The sequence below is a fragment of the Thamnophis sirtalis genome, unplaced genomic scaffold (genome assembly GCF_051295495.1).
Source record: "Thamnophis sirtalis isolate CommonGarterSnake01/CBP01778 unplaced genomic scaffold, rThaSir2_p1.2 scaffold_8, whole genome shotgun sequence".
NCBI classification, from domain to species: domain Eukaryota; kingdom Metazoa; phylum Chordata; class Lepidosauria; order Squamata; family Natricidae; genus Thamnophis; species Thamnophis sirtalis.
In genome coordinates this window covers 77,052,148-77,069,129 of record NW_028261388.1, presented here as the reverse complement: position 1 = coordinate 77,069,129, position 16,982 = coordinate 77,052,148, and the positions used below count along the sequence as shown (strand labels likewise).

Here is a 16,982-nt window from a genome sequence, read left to right as displayed (position 1 = left end):
AAAAAACAATTGTAATTGAATATACACTGTACAATGAAAGTGAGGTATCTAGTTATATTAGATGAAAAATCTGTGATTGTAAATGTAATTGAGAATATGGATGTAAAAACACTTGTAACCAAATGACATGCTGTATGTAATGGATGAGATTTTTTTACGTTGTTTTTTTATGTTTAAAAATAAAAACAAATTGCAAAAAAAAAAAGAGGAAATGTTTCTGGATGTAGATAGTCCTCAGATTTAACAACCACTCATTTAGTAACCATTTGAAGTTACAAGGGCACTAAAAAGTGACATGACAGTTTTTCACACTTACGACTGCTGCAACATTGCCGTGGTCACGTGATCAAAATTCAGACGCTTAGCAACTGGCATGTATTTATGATGATTGCAGTGTCCCTCGATCCTGTGATCATCTTTTGCGACCTTATAAGAAGTAAAGTCACTTAACTAGATTCACTTAACAAAAGTGTTAGTAACTTAACAACCGAAATGATTCAGCCCAAAGTGATAAATCGTGATCATAATTATAAAATACAATCATCATAAATCATAAGATACAATATTTGGTGATAATCATAGGATACTAAATAAGCAATCAACATAAATCATAAAATACAAACAACGTTATACTCATAAGAAGATATAGAGAGGAGTATCATCAACATACTTCCTCATGTTCCTGCAATCAACAATACAATGGGAAGAGTTGTGGGTGGAGTAACTTCACCCTTGACTCCTTAATGACTTAAAAAATCTCTATAATTACTAGAATGGCTATAAACGGACTGCCATTGAGAAGAGTTTTGAGTTCACCCTCTTCTTCAAACTTTTTCCTAAGTAGACATACCTGATGATACTTTGTACCTGTCAGCCTCTGCTTTGCTGCTGTTTTCGGCTGCCATTGAAACGGGGAGGGTGGGCATGGTATTTGGGGAGGGAATCATTCTGTACTGGAGGATTGTTTAACTGGGAGTTCTTCTCGCCATCTCTTTGCGCATGCGGGGAGTTTCCCGCCGAGGCCAACTGTCCAGCATTCCAACCTGATGATGATTTTTGAAGATGTCTCCCACCTGACAGTTGGGTGAATTATGATTGGACTATGGACTGGGGTACTAAGGGGAGGGGACTGAATCATATATTGATATCTATTGCTTTCGCGCCTTTCTACTCAGATTCAGCTTTGCTTTGCTTCTCATTGTTTGTAATCAGTAAAAGTACACTTAATTCTGAACCATGGAGTTGAGTGGTTTCTTTCTTGGTTGTTCGATGAAGGGGCAGTGACAGTACCATATAATGGTTTCAGTTTTGACTAAAAGAATTGTTCCATATAAAAAATAAAATAGGAAAGAAAAAAAAGAATTGTTCCATGCAATCGTTTGGTGTTTTTTTTTGCTCTGACCACAGTATTAAGTTTGCATAAAACCCTCAACCAAATTGGGAGTGTAATTTAAAGGGAATGCTATTCCAAAGGGCAGGTATTGTATCAGGTAAGGCAGGATCTAGGTCCCTTCAGATGGCATTTCTTAATGGAAGTGGTCTGGAGCCTTTTCTGGCTCATTGTACCAACCGAGCAGAAGCCATAGAAGTTAAGAGAGTTCTTGATGCTCTGTGAACTCAGCAGTTGGTTGCAGTCATTACTATGACCTGATTAGGCAACAGTGAGAGATATTAACTAGTTGGGCAATGAAATGTCTGCAAGAAAACCACCAACTTTGACAAACCACAAGAACCTCAGTTAAATCCTGAACTGAAATTCTCTATCTTCACTCTCTCTTGAAATGCTTGCTGGGCTCTCCTTCCACAGCCTCTGCTCCTTCGTTATTTCTTCTGCTTGCCTCCTTTCACTCCTTTCTCAGGCTTGTCCCACAGAAGTCTCTGCTATATCCTATTCCTTTATTTCCCTTAGGCTTGGCCCATAGGAGCCTCTGCTATCCTATTCCCTTATTCCCCTCTTTTTCCCTTGGTCTCACCTCTACTCTCCCTGCTTCCTGCTTCTTTTCTCCCCTTTCCTTTTCTTCCTCCTCCCCCCACTCCCCGGCCAAGCCCCTCCTTCCTTTTCTTACACTCCCTCTGTCTCCTCCCCTTCCTCCCAATCCCTCCTTTTATTCACTCCTCCCCCCTGCTACACAGGCATGATGTAACAGCCTCATAATTGTCTATGCTCCAGAGTTCTGGACCAGTTGCAGCTTCAAAATAGTTTTTAAGAGCAGCTTTATGTAGAGTAAATTACAACAGCCACACACAAAGTAATTCTCAAAATATTTACAATCCAATCATCATAAATCATAAGATACAATATTCGGTGATAATCGTAGGATTCTAAATAAGCAATTAACATAAATCATAAAATACAAGCAACAACGTTATACTGGCCTCCTCCGAATTCCATCCGCCGGCCAGTGTCGACTGGCGACTACCCGGAGGAGAGCCTTCTCTGTGGCTGCTCCGACCCTTTGGAACAAACTCCCCATGGAGATTCGAACCCTCACCACCCTCCAGGCCTTCCGCAAAACCATTAAAACCTGGCTGTTCCGACAGGCATGGGGCTAAAGAGCTGTTGCCCCCGTCTCGAATGGTATGACTGTTGTGTGTTTTTAAATTATGTATTGTTATGTTTCGTTTTTATTTTTTGTCTGTACCCCCTTTCCCTGATTTGAACTGTGAGCCGCCCTGAGTCCCCTTCGGGGGAAAAGGGCAGCATATAAATATAATCAAATCAAATCAAATCAATCAAATCATAAGAAGATATAGAGGGGAGTATCATCAACATACTTCCTCATGATCCTGCAACCAACAATACAATGGGAAGAGTTGAGGGTGGAGTAACTTCACCCTTGACTCCTTAATAACTGAAAAAAATCTCTATAATTACTAGAATGGCTATAGTTGCAGCTTCCAAATAGTTTTTAAGAGCAGCTTTATGTGGAGTAAATTACAACAGCCACACACAAAGTAATTATCTAAATATTTATAAAAAATTTATGAGGAAAAGGAACCTCAGCATTCATCTTCCATTTTGGGGGGGGGGTACAAGGAGTGTCTATAAAAAAACACATGCATATGCTTATGTTCCTTGGCCAACTAGGAATTTGTGACCAATGAGTCTCTCTGTCATGTGAAATGTAATAGTGAAAGTTAAACTTTTCAGGTCACCATACCATGCTGGAACAACTGAAGTAAAAAATGCATTTCAGCACTTAAGTGTAAATCTGAACTCCAAAACGTTTGGGGATTAGAAGCCTATTTTAATTTGGAAAGGAATACCAAATTGGAGAAGGTAGTCCTTGATTTACAACAAAAACTGAGCCCAAAATTTTCATCATGTCAATGAGGTTGTAAAGTGAGCCAATGTATGACCAGAGCCAATTTTATGACCATTTTTTACTATGGTCGTTAAGTGATTCCAGATTCCTCAAGTGATGTTTCTTGTTGTAAACTGATCCAGACAGTTGCAATCGTGTTACTGCAGAATCCTGCAACCAGTCATAAATGCAGGCTGGTTGCTAAATGCCCAAATTGAAATCACATGACCATGGGGATGGTGTGACAAAAGTCACACCAGTGCGAGGACCGGTTACAAATCACATTTTCCAAGGCAGAGTAACTTTGAACAAACGCACAGTTATAAGTCGAGGCCCACCTGTATATATTTATCCTTTTTGTTACAGACATTACTCCTGTTAAATCATTATAACGTATTTTGTCCACAAATAAGTAAATATACATGTATCACATAATTAGAAAGCATGTAGCCCTCACGCAACTGATTACATTTCATTCCCATATGCAGTGCCGGATTTAGATGAAAAGAGGCCCTAGGCTATTCCACTTATGAGGCCCTTTCACCTCCCATTTTTAAGTTAGTAAATTACATGAGAGACAATAAAATACAACATTACTGTGATATATATCAATATGATATATCAATATATATCAATATATATAGTTGGCCTCCCGACGGAGGGCGGCTCTGCTCTGCGGCAAAGGCAGCGAGGCCAGCCGCCTCCCCTACTGCGCTCAGCTGCCCGGCTCGGCCCCCTCGCCCTCACCTGCCTGGCTGCTGGTGGGCTCCGCGTCGACGGGGCGGCTACTGGGAGTGGCCGCGCCTCTCGCCCGACCGCTGGTGGCGGGAATGTGGGCAGGCTCCCCAACTGCCGTGACGCTGGAATGATCTTAACCAATACATTTTTATGTTTGTTTATTAGTCATATGTGTAGAATTTCTCCTTATTTTCGGTTCAGTGTTTTCGTGTTCACTGTTTTTAGAATAGTGTAATTTTAATTTTGCTAACAATTTGAATGTAGGCCCCACTTGATCTTGAGGCCCTAGGCTGAAGCCTGGTTAGCCTATAGGAAAATCCGGCCCTGCCCATATGAAATAATTGCAGAGTTGATCAACAAGTTCATTTTCCTCTACATAAACCATTCACAAGACATGAAAAATTAAGATATCAGGGAAAGCCTTGAACAGAATGTTCTATCTTTGCTTTGCCTGTACATGAAGTATTTTATACACAAATAACATTTTCATTCATTGTTGTACAGCAATTAATATATTACGCTCACTAACAAAATTCACTGTTGCCAAAAAAAACCAATTAGTGTATTCAGTAAATATACTACAAGTACTAAAAAATACAGCAGCAGACAGAAAGAGGAACAACTGATAAGAAAACAGGTGAATTGTGTGAGGAGTATGCCTAAAACTATTAGGTAACAAATACGTTTCAAGTTATTAGGTAACAAATAATTTCAAGTTACAGCTTACTCCGCATTCTGTGTTAAGAACCCTCTAAGAAGGAATACAATTTAAGTTATGCATAACGTAAACAAAGGCGGAGGGGGGAAATATCTAAACAATATATTTTCAAGAAAAAAAATGAAGGCAGCATTTCACATGCATAACCATAAATTCATGACATTTTCTTCCATATAGTGTTATGATGAGCCTAGGTAGCTTTAAAATGAGGCCTTCATATTGCTAGATTACAAGTTTATCAATGACTAGATATAACAAATGAACAGGATCCCCCATGCTCAGAGGATCTGTATGACTTACTAATAAACAAAGAATTGGGAAGGATATTATTATCAGAGATTCTTTAATTTGGAATCCTTCACTAGATTAGCAATTTGGACGGGAGGTCTAAAGCAGTGTTTTTCAACCACTGTGCCGTGGCACACTAGTGTGCCGTGACATAGTGTAAGGTGTGCCATGGGAAAAACACTTTATATATAGTCAATATAGGCACAGAGTTAATTTTTTTTAACATTTTCTAATGGTGGTGTGCCTCGTGATTTTTTTCATGAAAAAAGTGTGCCTTTGCACAAAAAAGGTTGAAAAACACTGGTCTAAAGAAACCTTGTAAACTCTATGATTCTATGAAAAGATAGATCATTAATATGACCAAATAAAACTATACTATACAGAGCCAAGGTGGCGCAGTGATTAGAGTGCAGTACTGCAGCCACTTCAGCTGTTAGCTGCAGTTCACCGGCTCAAGTTTGACTCAGCCTTCCATCCTTCCGAGGTGGGTAAAATGAGGACCCGGATTGTTGGGGGCAATATGCTGACTCTGTAAACCGCTTAGAGAGAGCTGAAAGCCCTATGAAGCGGTATATAAGTCTAACTGCTATTGCTATTGCTACTTATATTTTTGTCTAAGCTGCTTAATCAACCCCTCCTAAAATCCATGAGCATTACTTCAATTTATTCACTCAGGAAACGAAATACTCTATAGTCTATTCTTGAAAATGTTCCTACTTACCTGCATTATTTAGAAGCAGTTATCAATTATTTTATATAACAACTTCATCATTATTTAGAAGCAATTACCAACTATTTTATATAACAACTTCATCCCAACACATCTAATACCACCCCAAGGGACAGCAACTTAACAATGCAAATAAATTGGTTTGCAGAGAGAGGGCTGAAAATTATAATTCCTGCCCTTCTCCAAACTCCTAAGGAAATTTAGACAAGCCAATTGATTGCAATGGAAGGGAAAATTGCTTTTGTAAAAGCTAAAAATCATAGGAGAAAAATGTTTTAATTCTTTCTCCTTACCATCTTTCTGTACTGCCACCAGCACAATTTCTTAGAAGTTGAATTCTTGTTTTTAAATGCTCCAAAGTCTGAGAAGAGAACTTTGTATTGCTCTGTCATAAATGAAGTTGTCACAGAAATTAAAACAGGCTCTTATTTCCAACTCAGTCTATGTGTATCTCTCAGTTTTGCCACAAATGTCCTATTAATTTTTCTTTTTCCTAGTGTCTGATATATATATATTACACTTTGTCTGCATGTGTTCTAAACTATAAACCACTCAACATACATGTGCACTGAAATTATTTTCCACATGAGCCCAAGACTTAAATGAACATGTTAAGAATTGTAAAAGGTTTGAGAATTCAAGAGGGAAAAATATAGTTTCACACATTCTTGCTAATGTTGAATAGTTTTATCAGCTGGAAATACTATTGGGAAGAGTCTGCAACTTCTTCTTCCTATTTTTATACATGTCTTATATTCAGTAAACATAGAACTGCAAGTCAGATCATCTTGCTTTATACAATTTGTATAAATATTCAGACCTGAAGTATCTTTAAATTTTTAAAGTGAAACAATCTCTATGAATAGAGATTGATATAATATAATTGAACCGAAAGACAAATAACGAGATAAATGACTTTTAATGGAATTCAAAGTTAGACAGTACTTTATTGAGACGAATTTATCATAAAATATATGAAGGGTTTAGGTTATAGTACTTGAAGTAAACGTTTAACTCAGCATCCAGAACTTCAAACAATTGATATAGGAAAGGAGAAAACAAATGGATGTGATTATAATCTATAAATTAGACATTACTACAGGAAGGAAATCCCAGAGATAAAAACAGGAAAGAAACAAAGGTTGGGAAAAGAAAAACAGATCAAGGAAGGAAGTGATGTGAAACAGAGGAGCAGTTGAACAAAACAAATAGTGAATGAAATTGCTGAATAATTGTTCTTAATGCAAACATTTCATAATCAGTCCTTCATATTTACAATTCCCATTTAACATTTGTGATATTGTACAGGAGTTAGGCTCAAACAGAGATATTTCCATATTCAATTTTTGAAAAAAAAAATATATACAGGTAAAAATGATATACATATACAGGTGAAACTTGAAAAATTAGAATGTCCTGCAAAAGTTCATTTATTTCAGCAATGCAACTTAAAAGGTGAAACTAGTATATGAGATAGACTCATTACATGCAAAGCAAGATAGTTCAAGCTGTGATTTGTCATAATTGTGATGATTATGGCTTACAGCTTATGAAAACCCCAAATCCACAATCTCAGAAAATTAGAATATTACATGCAATCAATAAAACAAGGATTGTACATAGAACAATATCAGACCTCTGAAAAGTATAAGCATGCATATGTACTCAGTACTTGGTTTGGGCCCCTTTTGCAGCAATTACTGCCTCAATGCGGCGTGGCATGGAAGCTATCAGCCTGTGGCACTGCTGAGGTGTTATGGAAGACCAGGATGCTTCAATAGTGGCCTTCAGCTCTTCTGCATTGTTCAGCCTCATGTCTCTCATCTTTCTCTTGGCAATGCCCCATAGATTCTCAATGGGGTTCAGGTCAGGCGAGTTTGCTGGCCAATCAAGCACAGTAATCCCACGGTCATTGAACCAGGTTTTGGTGCTTTTGGCAGTGTGGGCAGGTGCCAAGTCCTGCTGGAAAATGAAGTCAGCATCCCCATAAAGCTCGTCTGCGGAAGGAAGCATGAAGTGCTCCAAAATCTCCTGGTAGACAGCTGCGTTGACCCTGGTCTTAATGAAGTACAGTGGACCAACACCAGCAGATGACATGGCTCCCCAAATCAACACAGACTGTGGAAACTTCACGCTGGATTTCAAGCATCTTGCAATGTGTGGCTCTCCATTCTTCCTCCACACTCTGGGTCCTTGGTTTCCAAATGAGATGCAAAAGTTGCTCTCATCAGGAAAGAGGTCTTTGGACCACAGAGCAACAGACCAGGTCTGTTTTTCTTTAGCCCAGGTAAGAGGCTACTGACGTTGTTTGTTGTTCAGGAGCGGCTTGACGAGAGGAATACGACATTTGAAGCCCATGTCCTGGATCCGTCTGTGTGTGGTGGCTCTTGATGCACTGACTCCAGCCTCAGTCCATTCCTTGTGAAAGTCTCCAACACTTTTGAATGGCCTTTCCTGACAATCCTCTCCAGGCTGCGGTCATCCCTGCTGCTTGTGCACCTTTTTCTTCCACCTTTTTCCCTTCCACATAACTTTCTATTAATGTGCTTTGATACAGCACTTTGCGAACATCCAACTTCTTTTGCAACTACCTTTTGAGGCTTTCCCTCCTTATGGAGGGTGTCAATGATGGTTTTCTGCACAACTGTCAGGTCAGCAGTCTTTCCCATGATTGTGATTCCTACTGAACCAGACTGAGAGACCATTTAAAGGCTCAGGAACTCTTTGCAGATGTTATGGCTTAATTAGCTGATTAGAGTTGGGCACTTTGAGCCTAGAATATTGCATCTTTTCACAATATTCTAATTTTCTGAGATTGTGGATTTGGGGTTTTCATAAGCTGTAAGCCATAATCATCACAATTATGACAAATCATAGCTTGAACTATCTTGCTTTGCATGTAATGAGTCTATCTCATATACTAGTTTCACCTTTTAAGTTGCATTGCTGAAATAAATGAACTTTTGCAGGACATTCTAATTTTTCAAGTTTCACCTGTAATCTCTACTCTTACATTTTAATTTAACCATCTTTTTTTCTTTTATGCCTTCTTACTCAAGTTCCCGTAACAAGCACAGTTGAAAGAAAAGTGCTGGATTTAGGAAAGAGTTGATTATCCTTTGTCACACATTGCTTTTGTTCTACGATTAACACAATTTTCACCTTCAAAATGATTGAAACATATTTAAATCCATGCCTGCCCAATCACACAGAGTGTTGCTATAAAGGAAACATATTAAGATTCTAATAGGTAATGGCTAACAAGATTGGGAGGGAAATGTTTTTTTCTAATTTCCGCTTAATTAAGAATTTGGGTTTAGTGCTGAAGATCTAATTGATGGATTCCACTGTTGTTGAATGAGCTCCAAAGTGATTCTCATGTATCTTGTTTTCCTCTCTTAGTAGACTTTACCAAATATGTTCTTGTGCTTCTGAACTTTCCATTTTTATGCTGTCCATTACAGGAATAAGTAAAAGTGCAGCAATATTTTGTAGGACCGTGTCACTTGAATTGCAGATAAAAGATTCTATTATAGAATCTTCTCTGCAGTAAAACAACTCTATCTAAAAAATTACCTCCTGAACAGAATAGAAATCTCTGTAAGAATTTTTATAGCCGACACATAATTTAAGATGCTCTAACAGGAGAGTTTAAACATCCAATAACCAACTTGCATTGTGAAGTAGTACAGTCTCAGGAAGAGACAGGTAGTCCTTCGTGACCCAACAAAAGCGTGAACGTCAAAAGCGCGCCGACAAAACCGCGGCGCTAAAACCGCGATGTCAAAAGCGCGCCGACAACAGCGCGCCGACAGAAGCGCGATTTAAGTTAAGGTAAGGTTTAGGGTTAGGTTACAGCGCGCTTCTGTCGGCGCGCTGTTGTCGGCGCGCTTCAGCGCTCATTCGTCGACGCGGTTTTGTCACCGCGGTTTAGTCAGGCGCGCTTTTGTCGTTCGCGCATTTGTGGTGGAACCGTAGTCCTTGACTTACAATCGTATGCTTAGCAACTATTCAAAGTTATGACCTACTTGAAAAAAGGGGCTTGCGGTCTAAATTTCTTATAATTAGGCATCTCCACAGTCACATGTCCACACTTCAGGTACTCATCAACACAACCATATTTCTGGTCATGTGACTACATGACCAGTAATATGGTTTTACAAAGTTTTGCTGAAAACTGGCACTTATAATTTGTGACATGGTGAACAATGGCTTTACTTAATGACAGCAGTGTTCACTTAACAACTGTAGCAAAAATCGTGGTAAAATCAGATCAGTTATGTGACCAATTCATTTTACATCCATTACAACTTTCGATCATATTGGGCAAGCTCCATTACAGTTACCTGTATATATCCCTGTCCGGAGGGCTATCTGTATATATCCCTGTCAATGTGTATTGTATTGTATTTTATTTTATTATTTGTATGCCGCCCTTCTCCGGGAGGACTCAGGGCGGCGAACAATTCAAGGGGGGGGAAAAAGGGGAACATAAAAGACAAAATACAAATAATAAAAGTAGACAACAGTCGCACAACCATACATGTCGAGAGGGGAGGGAACTCATCACCCCCAGGCCTGCCGGCAAAGCCAGGTTTTGACGGCTTTTCGGAAGGCCTGGAGAAAGGTGAGGGTCCGAATCCCTGCAGGGAGTTCATTCCAGAGGGCCGGAGCTGCCACAGAGAAGGCCCTCCCCCGGGTAATAGCCAGGTGGCATTGGCTGGTAGATGGCACCCGGAGGAGGCCAACCCTGTGAGATCTAATGGGTCTGTGGGAGGTAATTGGCAGCAGGCGGTCTCTCAAGTACCAATGTGGTCCTGAAATTATCTGGATTTCAACCCTAGCTTTATCTTGGATCAATGTGTGATCTACAGAAGTTTATACAATACTTTTAAGCTGTTTAGTTAGCCCTACATCCCTAACTACAAAAAGGCCATTTCAAACAACACATTTGATTCTATGTCGGAAAAACTATTTTTTCCAGCTCCATTTCTTTCAATTACTATGATCGATTAAATTTGTTTGCTCTTTAATCAGAGTGCCTTTTCTTCAATTTGCTAGCTTTAAACCAAAGCAAGTTGCAAATTGCTGTTGTATTCTGTATTTAGAGGTTCTTATTTAAAAAAGAAAACCAGAAAGAAAAGACACCAACCACTATAATTATGTAGATCTTAAGAGTTCGAAAGCAACAATTCAGTGCCCCAGAATAGTATCAAATACTTAAAAGCCACAAACAACTAACCCATTCTTAAAATCCTCCAAAAAGGGTGGGTGGAGGAAACCACTACAAATCTGATTTCTACTCTCAAATGTATTCTACTAGTCATTAAGGTTCTTTTAATTTTGTAATTACTGTATCTGTTTAGCCTTCCAAAGATTTCAAGAATGATCTGATGTTCTTTCTTTTATAGGATATGTTTTGCATGATTATGGTATTTTCGTTGCCTTCTCTCCACTATCTCTAGCTACTTTTAACATGAATCATTCATTAAGCATCTATCAGGCGCTGCTGAAAACTAGTATAATCAGATAATTTTCATAGCACAAGTTGCCTATACATTTTTTTACCAGACATTCAGCTGTGACCTAAGTTTCTATATTTTTGTGAATTGTTTTCTTACCCGGAGAATCATTCTTATCAACAGAATTCTGAATATTCTTAAGACAAATACTTTCATCCTTTATTTATTCTATCTTTCATACTTCCTGCCAACAAATTTAAAATAAGTTTATAATGTTTACCATTTGCAATTACAACAGTAGTAGCTCTTACATGATACAAATTACAAAATACCTGACAATGGGTTTCTGTCACACTAGGTAAGTAGTTAAAACAAGAACATACATGTTATTCTCAATGAACGCTTGTGAATAGTCACTATTTAAAAACAGGTCTATCTGAATATTTATTTATCTCTGATCTAACTTATTTACATCCTCATTTCCTAACTATTCTTGGATAACACTTCATGCATCTTATAAAATGAAAGTTATGTGTTCACAAAATCATATGCCATTATGAAAATATCAATACTGAAAGTGTCACTTACTTTACTTTCTATGCTGAAACATAATTTCCTCTCTAGAAATGATTTCCTAAAATATCCCTTTCCTTCTATGACTTAAGACGTCTCCTAGGTACAATACCAACCTAACAAAGGACCAGCCAGATGACAGGCTCGCATTATTAATATACATTTGAAGTACTGTATATGTTGTGATGCAAATTACTAGTGAAGTATTTTTGCAATCTAATGAAATAGAATTGACTGTCTATAACATTTGGCATAAAGAGAGCCCTGTATTTTTAATTATACTACCATTCTTACAAACAAAAGCTCCAAATTTAAACTAATTCTGCTTTCTATTGCAGTATTTTTCTCTCCCCTGCCTTTCCCCAGAGGAAAAGCAAAGGAACTTTTAAAATTACTTTGACATTTATCCTCATGTATGCCACCCACTTCCCCTTCACTGGTGAATCTAGAGCCCATTTCCAGTACATTGGTGTAAAGTTTACCCAATCCTTCATCAATGATTTATACAATACGTCTTATTACTGATTTATACGGTAATATACAACAAAGAATGTTGAACTAGACACAATTGAGGAATCTCACTTTTCAGTGTTTACATAGTTATTAATTGGAGACACAATTCACCTAGATGTTTTTTGATGTGCTAGTTTTTTTAAAATTACAACAGAATAACAATCGGTCAAAATACTAAATCCTATCTGTAATTTAAAGTGCCATAGTCCAAGATAATTGTACAACCAGATGATGGATAGATCTCTATACCGCAAAAGCAGAAGTAATACACATTCTGGAGATTTGGGAGTTAGTATGTTTTGAAATAATGTCACCCTTTCCTTCGAAGAATGAAACTGCACGTACTACAAATCTACTACCCTATCATGCTTAAATTGTGTCCTTTTTTTTCTCTGAAAAGAAAATTCCTTCCTTCCTTCCTTCCTTCCTTCCTTCCTTCCTTCCTTCCTTCCTTCCTTCCTTCCTTCCTTCCTTCCTTCCTTCCCTCCCTCCCTCCCTCCCTCCTTCCTTCCTTCCTTCTTTCCACATATAATTTTCTTAAGAAATAATCTGATGCACGGCTATTTCGGAGTAAATTGGTTCGAGCCGAAGGAGAATTAACTTCGCAAAGAAAACAAACCACGCAGGTCTGTTCTAGTAAGTTTCCCATAGTGAAAAAAATAAATAAATGCCCATCTTCCATGATCGAGAATGCCTACTAACTTAGCTCCTCCTTGTTTTCATTCCGCTGCCAGGAAAGGCTACCTGTGGGATCTGCTGCCAAGGAACAAACAGCCCTACAAAAATCCACTTCTTCATACAGCTCTGCCAATCAGCCAAAACACAACTTTCCGCCACGCAACCTTATATGTTTTGTTTTTTTGCATTAGGGGTAAGGGAGAGTTGCCCCAAAGTTGCACGCTTGCTGCAAAGAAAGTTAAGCTGGGCTTCCTCCAAGCGGGCACCATGTACAAAAAAATCCACACGTTTAAGAGGGAACGGAGCTGAAATTTATTCTACCTACCTACCCACCTACACACCAGCCACCTACCCTACCTACCCACCTACCCACGCTACCTATCTACCCTACCTACCTACCTACCCACCCACCCACCCTACATACCTACCCTACCTACCTACCCACCCACCTACCCTAACTACCCACCCACCCACCCTACCTACCTACCTACCTACCTACCTACCTACCTACCTACCCACCCACCCACCCTACCTACCCACCCACCCTACATACCTACCCTACCTACCTACCTACCCACACACACACACTCCCGACACACACACACACACACACACACACACACACACACACATAGACTCCCGGACAGAAGGGACTTAACCTTAGCACACACGCGCGCGCCCCGCCCTTCCCTTTCTTCCCGGGCAACTCACGTGCTCGCCGGTTCTCATCCCCGCCGGAGGGACCCGCCGCCACTCACCTTGGCTCCCGCGCTCCACGCTGCCACTCTCACTTCGTTGCGTTTGCCGGTCGTGGGCACCAGCGCAGCCCTGGCTTTTGCTGTTCTCATTGGCCGGCTGGTCTAAACGCTCCGGCTGCTGGGCACCGGGGGCCTCGTGGCCGCCGCCGCCAGCGGGCGCCTCCACCGGCACTACGGTGAAGTTGGTGGGCATGGCAGCAGCGATCTTCCCCCCCTCCGGAGCGCTAAGTCCGCTTGGGCAGAGCCACAACCCGCCGCCTGCCCCCTCCCGGGTCGTTGTGGCAAGGAAGAGCGGCGAGGGCGGCTCTTTCTTCCCGTTTTCTCCGCCTCTCCTTCCCCGCCCCTAAGAGCGGCTGCCCGGGCAACAAACCTTGTTTGCCGCCCTCTTTTTTTTTGCTATCAACCAGGCAATAGAGGCGCCTCGCACGAAAAGGGGCCGTTTTCTCCAAAATGAAAAGGCGGGAAGGGATCGAAGCGCCTTTTTCCTCTTCGTATTGGTTTACTGGCAACGTCTGTGCCTCTTTTCTTCCAATCTGCTGTGTTGGCCTCTAACACGCTTCTGAGAAACGCAGGCGTCCTCGATATTCCTTTCTGTGTGCCCCTGATTTGGCACACAAGCCTTAAAGCACTTGGTTTGAGGGAGTTTCTAAGTGTTTGTCCTAAATGTAATGGTTCAACTCTCTAATATACAAAGGAGTCAACATTGTGCATCTCCCTCCAAGCAGGGCTCTCCAAAATGTTTAAAAATCTGGCCCCAAATTGTTGGAAGTGTAAAAAAAAAACACCAGGCACTTTTTATCATATGTGGGGCTCTCCAAAATGTTTAAAAATCTGGCCCCAAATTGTTGGAAGTGTAAAAAAAACACCAGGCACTTTTTATCATATGTGGGGCTCTCCAAAATGTTTAAAAATCTGGCTCCAAATTGTTGGAAGTGTAAAAAAAACACCAGGCACTTTTTATCATATGTGGGGCTCTCCAAAATGTTTAAAAATCTGGCTCCAAATTGTTGGAAGTGTAAAAAAACACCAGGCACTTTTTATCATATGTGGGGCTCTCCAAAATGTTTAAAAATCTGGCCCCAAATTGTTGGAAGTGTAAAAAAAACACCAGGCACTTTTTATCATATGTGGGGCTCTCCAAAATGTTTAAAAATCTGGCCCCAAATTGTTGGAAGTGTAAAAAAAACACCAGGCACTTTTTATCATATGTGGGGCTCTCCAAAATGTTTAAAAATCTGCCCCCAAATTGTTGGAAGTGTTAAAAAAAACACCAGGCACTTTTTATCATATGTGGGGCTCTCCAAAATGTTTAAAAATCTGGCTCCAAATTGTTGGAAGTGTAAAAAAAACACCAGGCACTTTTTATCATATGTGGGGCTCTCCAAAATGTTTAAAAATCTGGCCCCAAATTGTTGGAAGTGTAAAAAAACCACCAGGCACTTTTTATCATACGTGGGGCTCTCCAAAATGTTTAAAAATCTGGCCCCAAATTGTTGGAAGTGTAAAAAAAACACCAGGCACTTTTTATCATACGTGGGGCTCTCCAAAATGTTTAAAAATCTGGCCCCAAATTGTTGGAAGTGTAAAAAAAACACCAGGCACTTTTTATCATATGTGGGGCTCTCCAAAATGTTTAAAAATCTGGCCCCAAATTGTTGGAAGTGTAAAAAAAACACCAGGCACTTTTTATCATATGTGAGGCTCTCCAAAATGTTTAAAAATCTGGCCCCAAATTGTTGGAAGTGTAAAAAAAACCACCAGGCACTTTTTATCATATGTGATGGACGTGCAATGAGGCAAAAAAATATTGGGAAATGATTCAATCATGGTTAGAACAAATGGTGGGAGACCAAATCTTGTTTAAACCGGGATTTTTTCTCCTAGGTATAATACCAGAGGGGTTTAAGAAAGATACACTTTATTTAGTTATTCATGTACTAACTGCGGCGCGCATAACCTATGCACAATATTGGAAAAAAAGAAAATACAGCATCAGAGCTAAATATAATCAGAAAAGTGTTGGCCTGTGCGGAAGCAGATAGGCTCATTCTTGAACTTAAAAATAAAGGGGGAATCAGAATATTTTGAAGTCTGGAATAGATTTTATGACTGGTATAAGACAAGGTGACAAGACTAGAACAAACTGTATATATTGTGATTGGACAGAAGGAATGATCATGTATTTAGTAGGCTAGTTGTTAATAGTTGTGACTAGCTGTATATAATGTGAATGTATAGTCACTCCAACTTCGCGGTACTGAATTGTTTTAAATGTAAAAATAATAAAAATATATGGAAAAAAGCATATTGTGCATCTAAGTTTGTGCCTATCTCCCACAAAATAGTCAATTGACCCATAACTACATACAGTATCTGGTTTAGGAGATAACTTGTATTCATTCATACAAAGCTAATGATCCTGAATTTAAAAACATCAAGTCACCGGATTTTTGAATGGAGAGCATATAAACCATTTGATCTGGTACTTAATTTTATCTCTCACGGGGAGGAAATAAACTGGGGTTTTTGAAGGTACTATCAGGCAAAAATCCACATAACCATTCCTGGTGCCAGATGAATGAAAAGTGGCTAATTTCTATTTGCTCACACACTGTGCCCTTTAAGCAGGAAGTACACTCAGCATCTCTTGTCGATCACTTTGCACTCAATCAACGAGCTGCTGTTGTATTTCCCTGTAAGCATCACTGGTTCCATGTAAACTCAGAAACCAGGGCAATCATTTTTCAACTCACTTTCACCCCTCTCTCCCATGTAGTTGAGTGAATGAAGGCAGATTGAGCTATCAATGAAAGCTTCTTGTCCATGTTGGTTCCCAGTCATGGATTGTGATGGTTGGTCGGTCACCATCTATCAAACGGTTCCACCACAAAACCGCGCTCGACTAAACCGCGTCCGACTAAACTTCGTCGCTGATGTCATCAACAGGGCGGCAACAGCGCGGAGACAGAAGCACGCTGTAAACCCTAAACCTAAAATTAACCCCTAAACCTAACCCCCTAAACCTAATCCTAAACCTAATCCTAAACCTAACCCTAAACCTAACCCTAAACCTAATCCTAACCCTTAACCTAACCCTAAACCTAACCCTTAACCTAACCCTAAACCTAACCCTAACCCTTAACCTAACCCTAAACCTAACCCTAAACCTAACCCTAAACCTAACCCTTAACCTAACCCTAAACCTAACCCTAAACCTAA

General features: G+C 39.8%; 1 protein-coding gene across 4 annotated transcripts in view; it reads right to left on the bottom strand.

Moving 5' to 3' along the window:
* The window catches only part of SLC12A7 (solute carrier family 12 member 7), a 128,518-nt gene extending 114,547 nt beyond the window's left edge, over nucleotides 1–13,971 (bottom strand). For all 4 annotated transcript variants that reach the window (XM_087721932.1, XM_087721933.1, XM_087721936.1 and 1 more), the window contains exon 1: nucleotides 13,764–13,971. In XM_087721932.1, coding sequence (XP_087578058.1) covers nucleotides 13,764–13,956 — 193 coding nt within the window. In that variant the 5' untranslated portion in view covers nucleotides 13,957–13,971. The remainder of the gene's footprint in view (nucleotides 1–13,763) is intronic.
* Nucleotides 13,972–16,982: the final 3,011 nt, after the last annotated feature.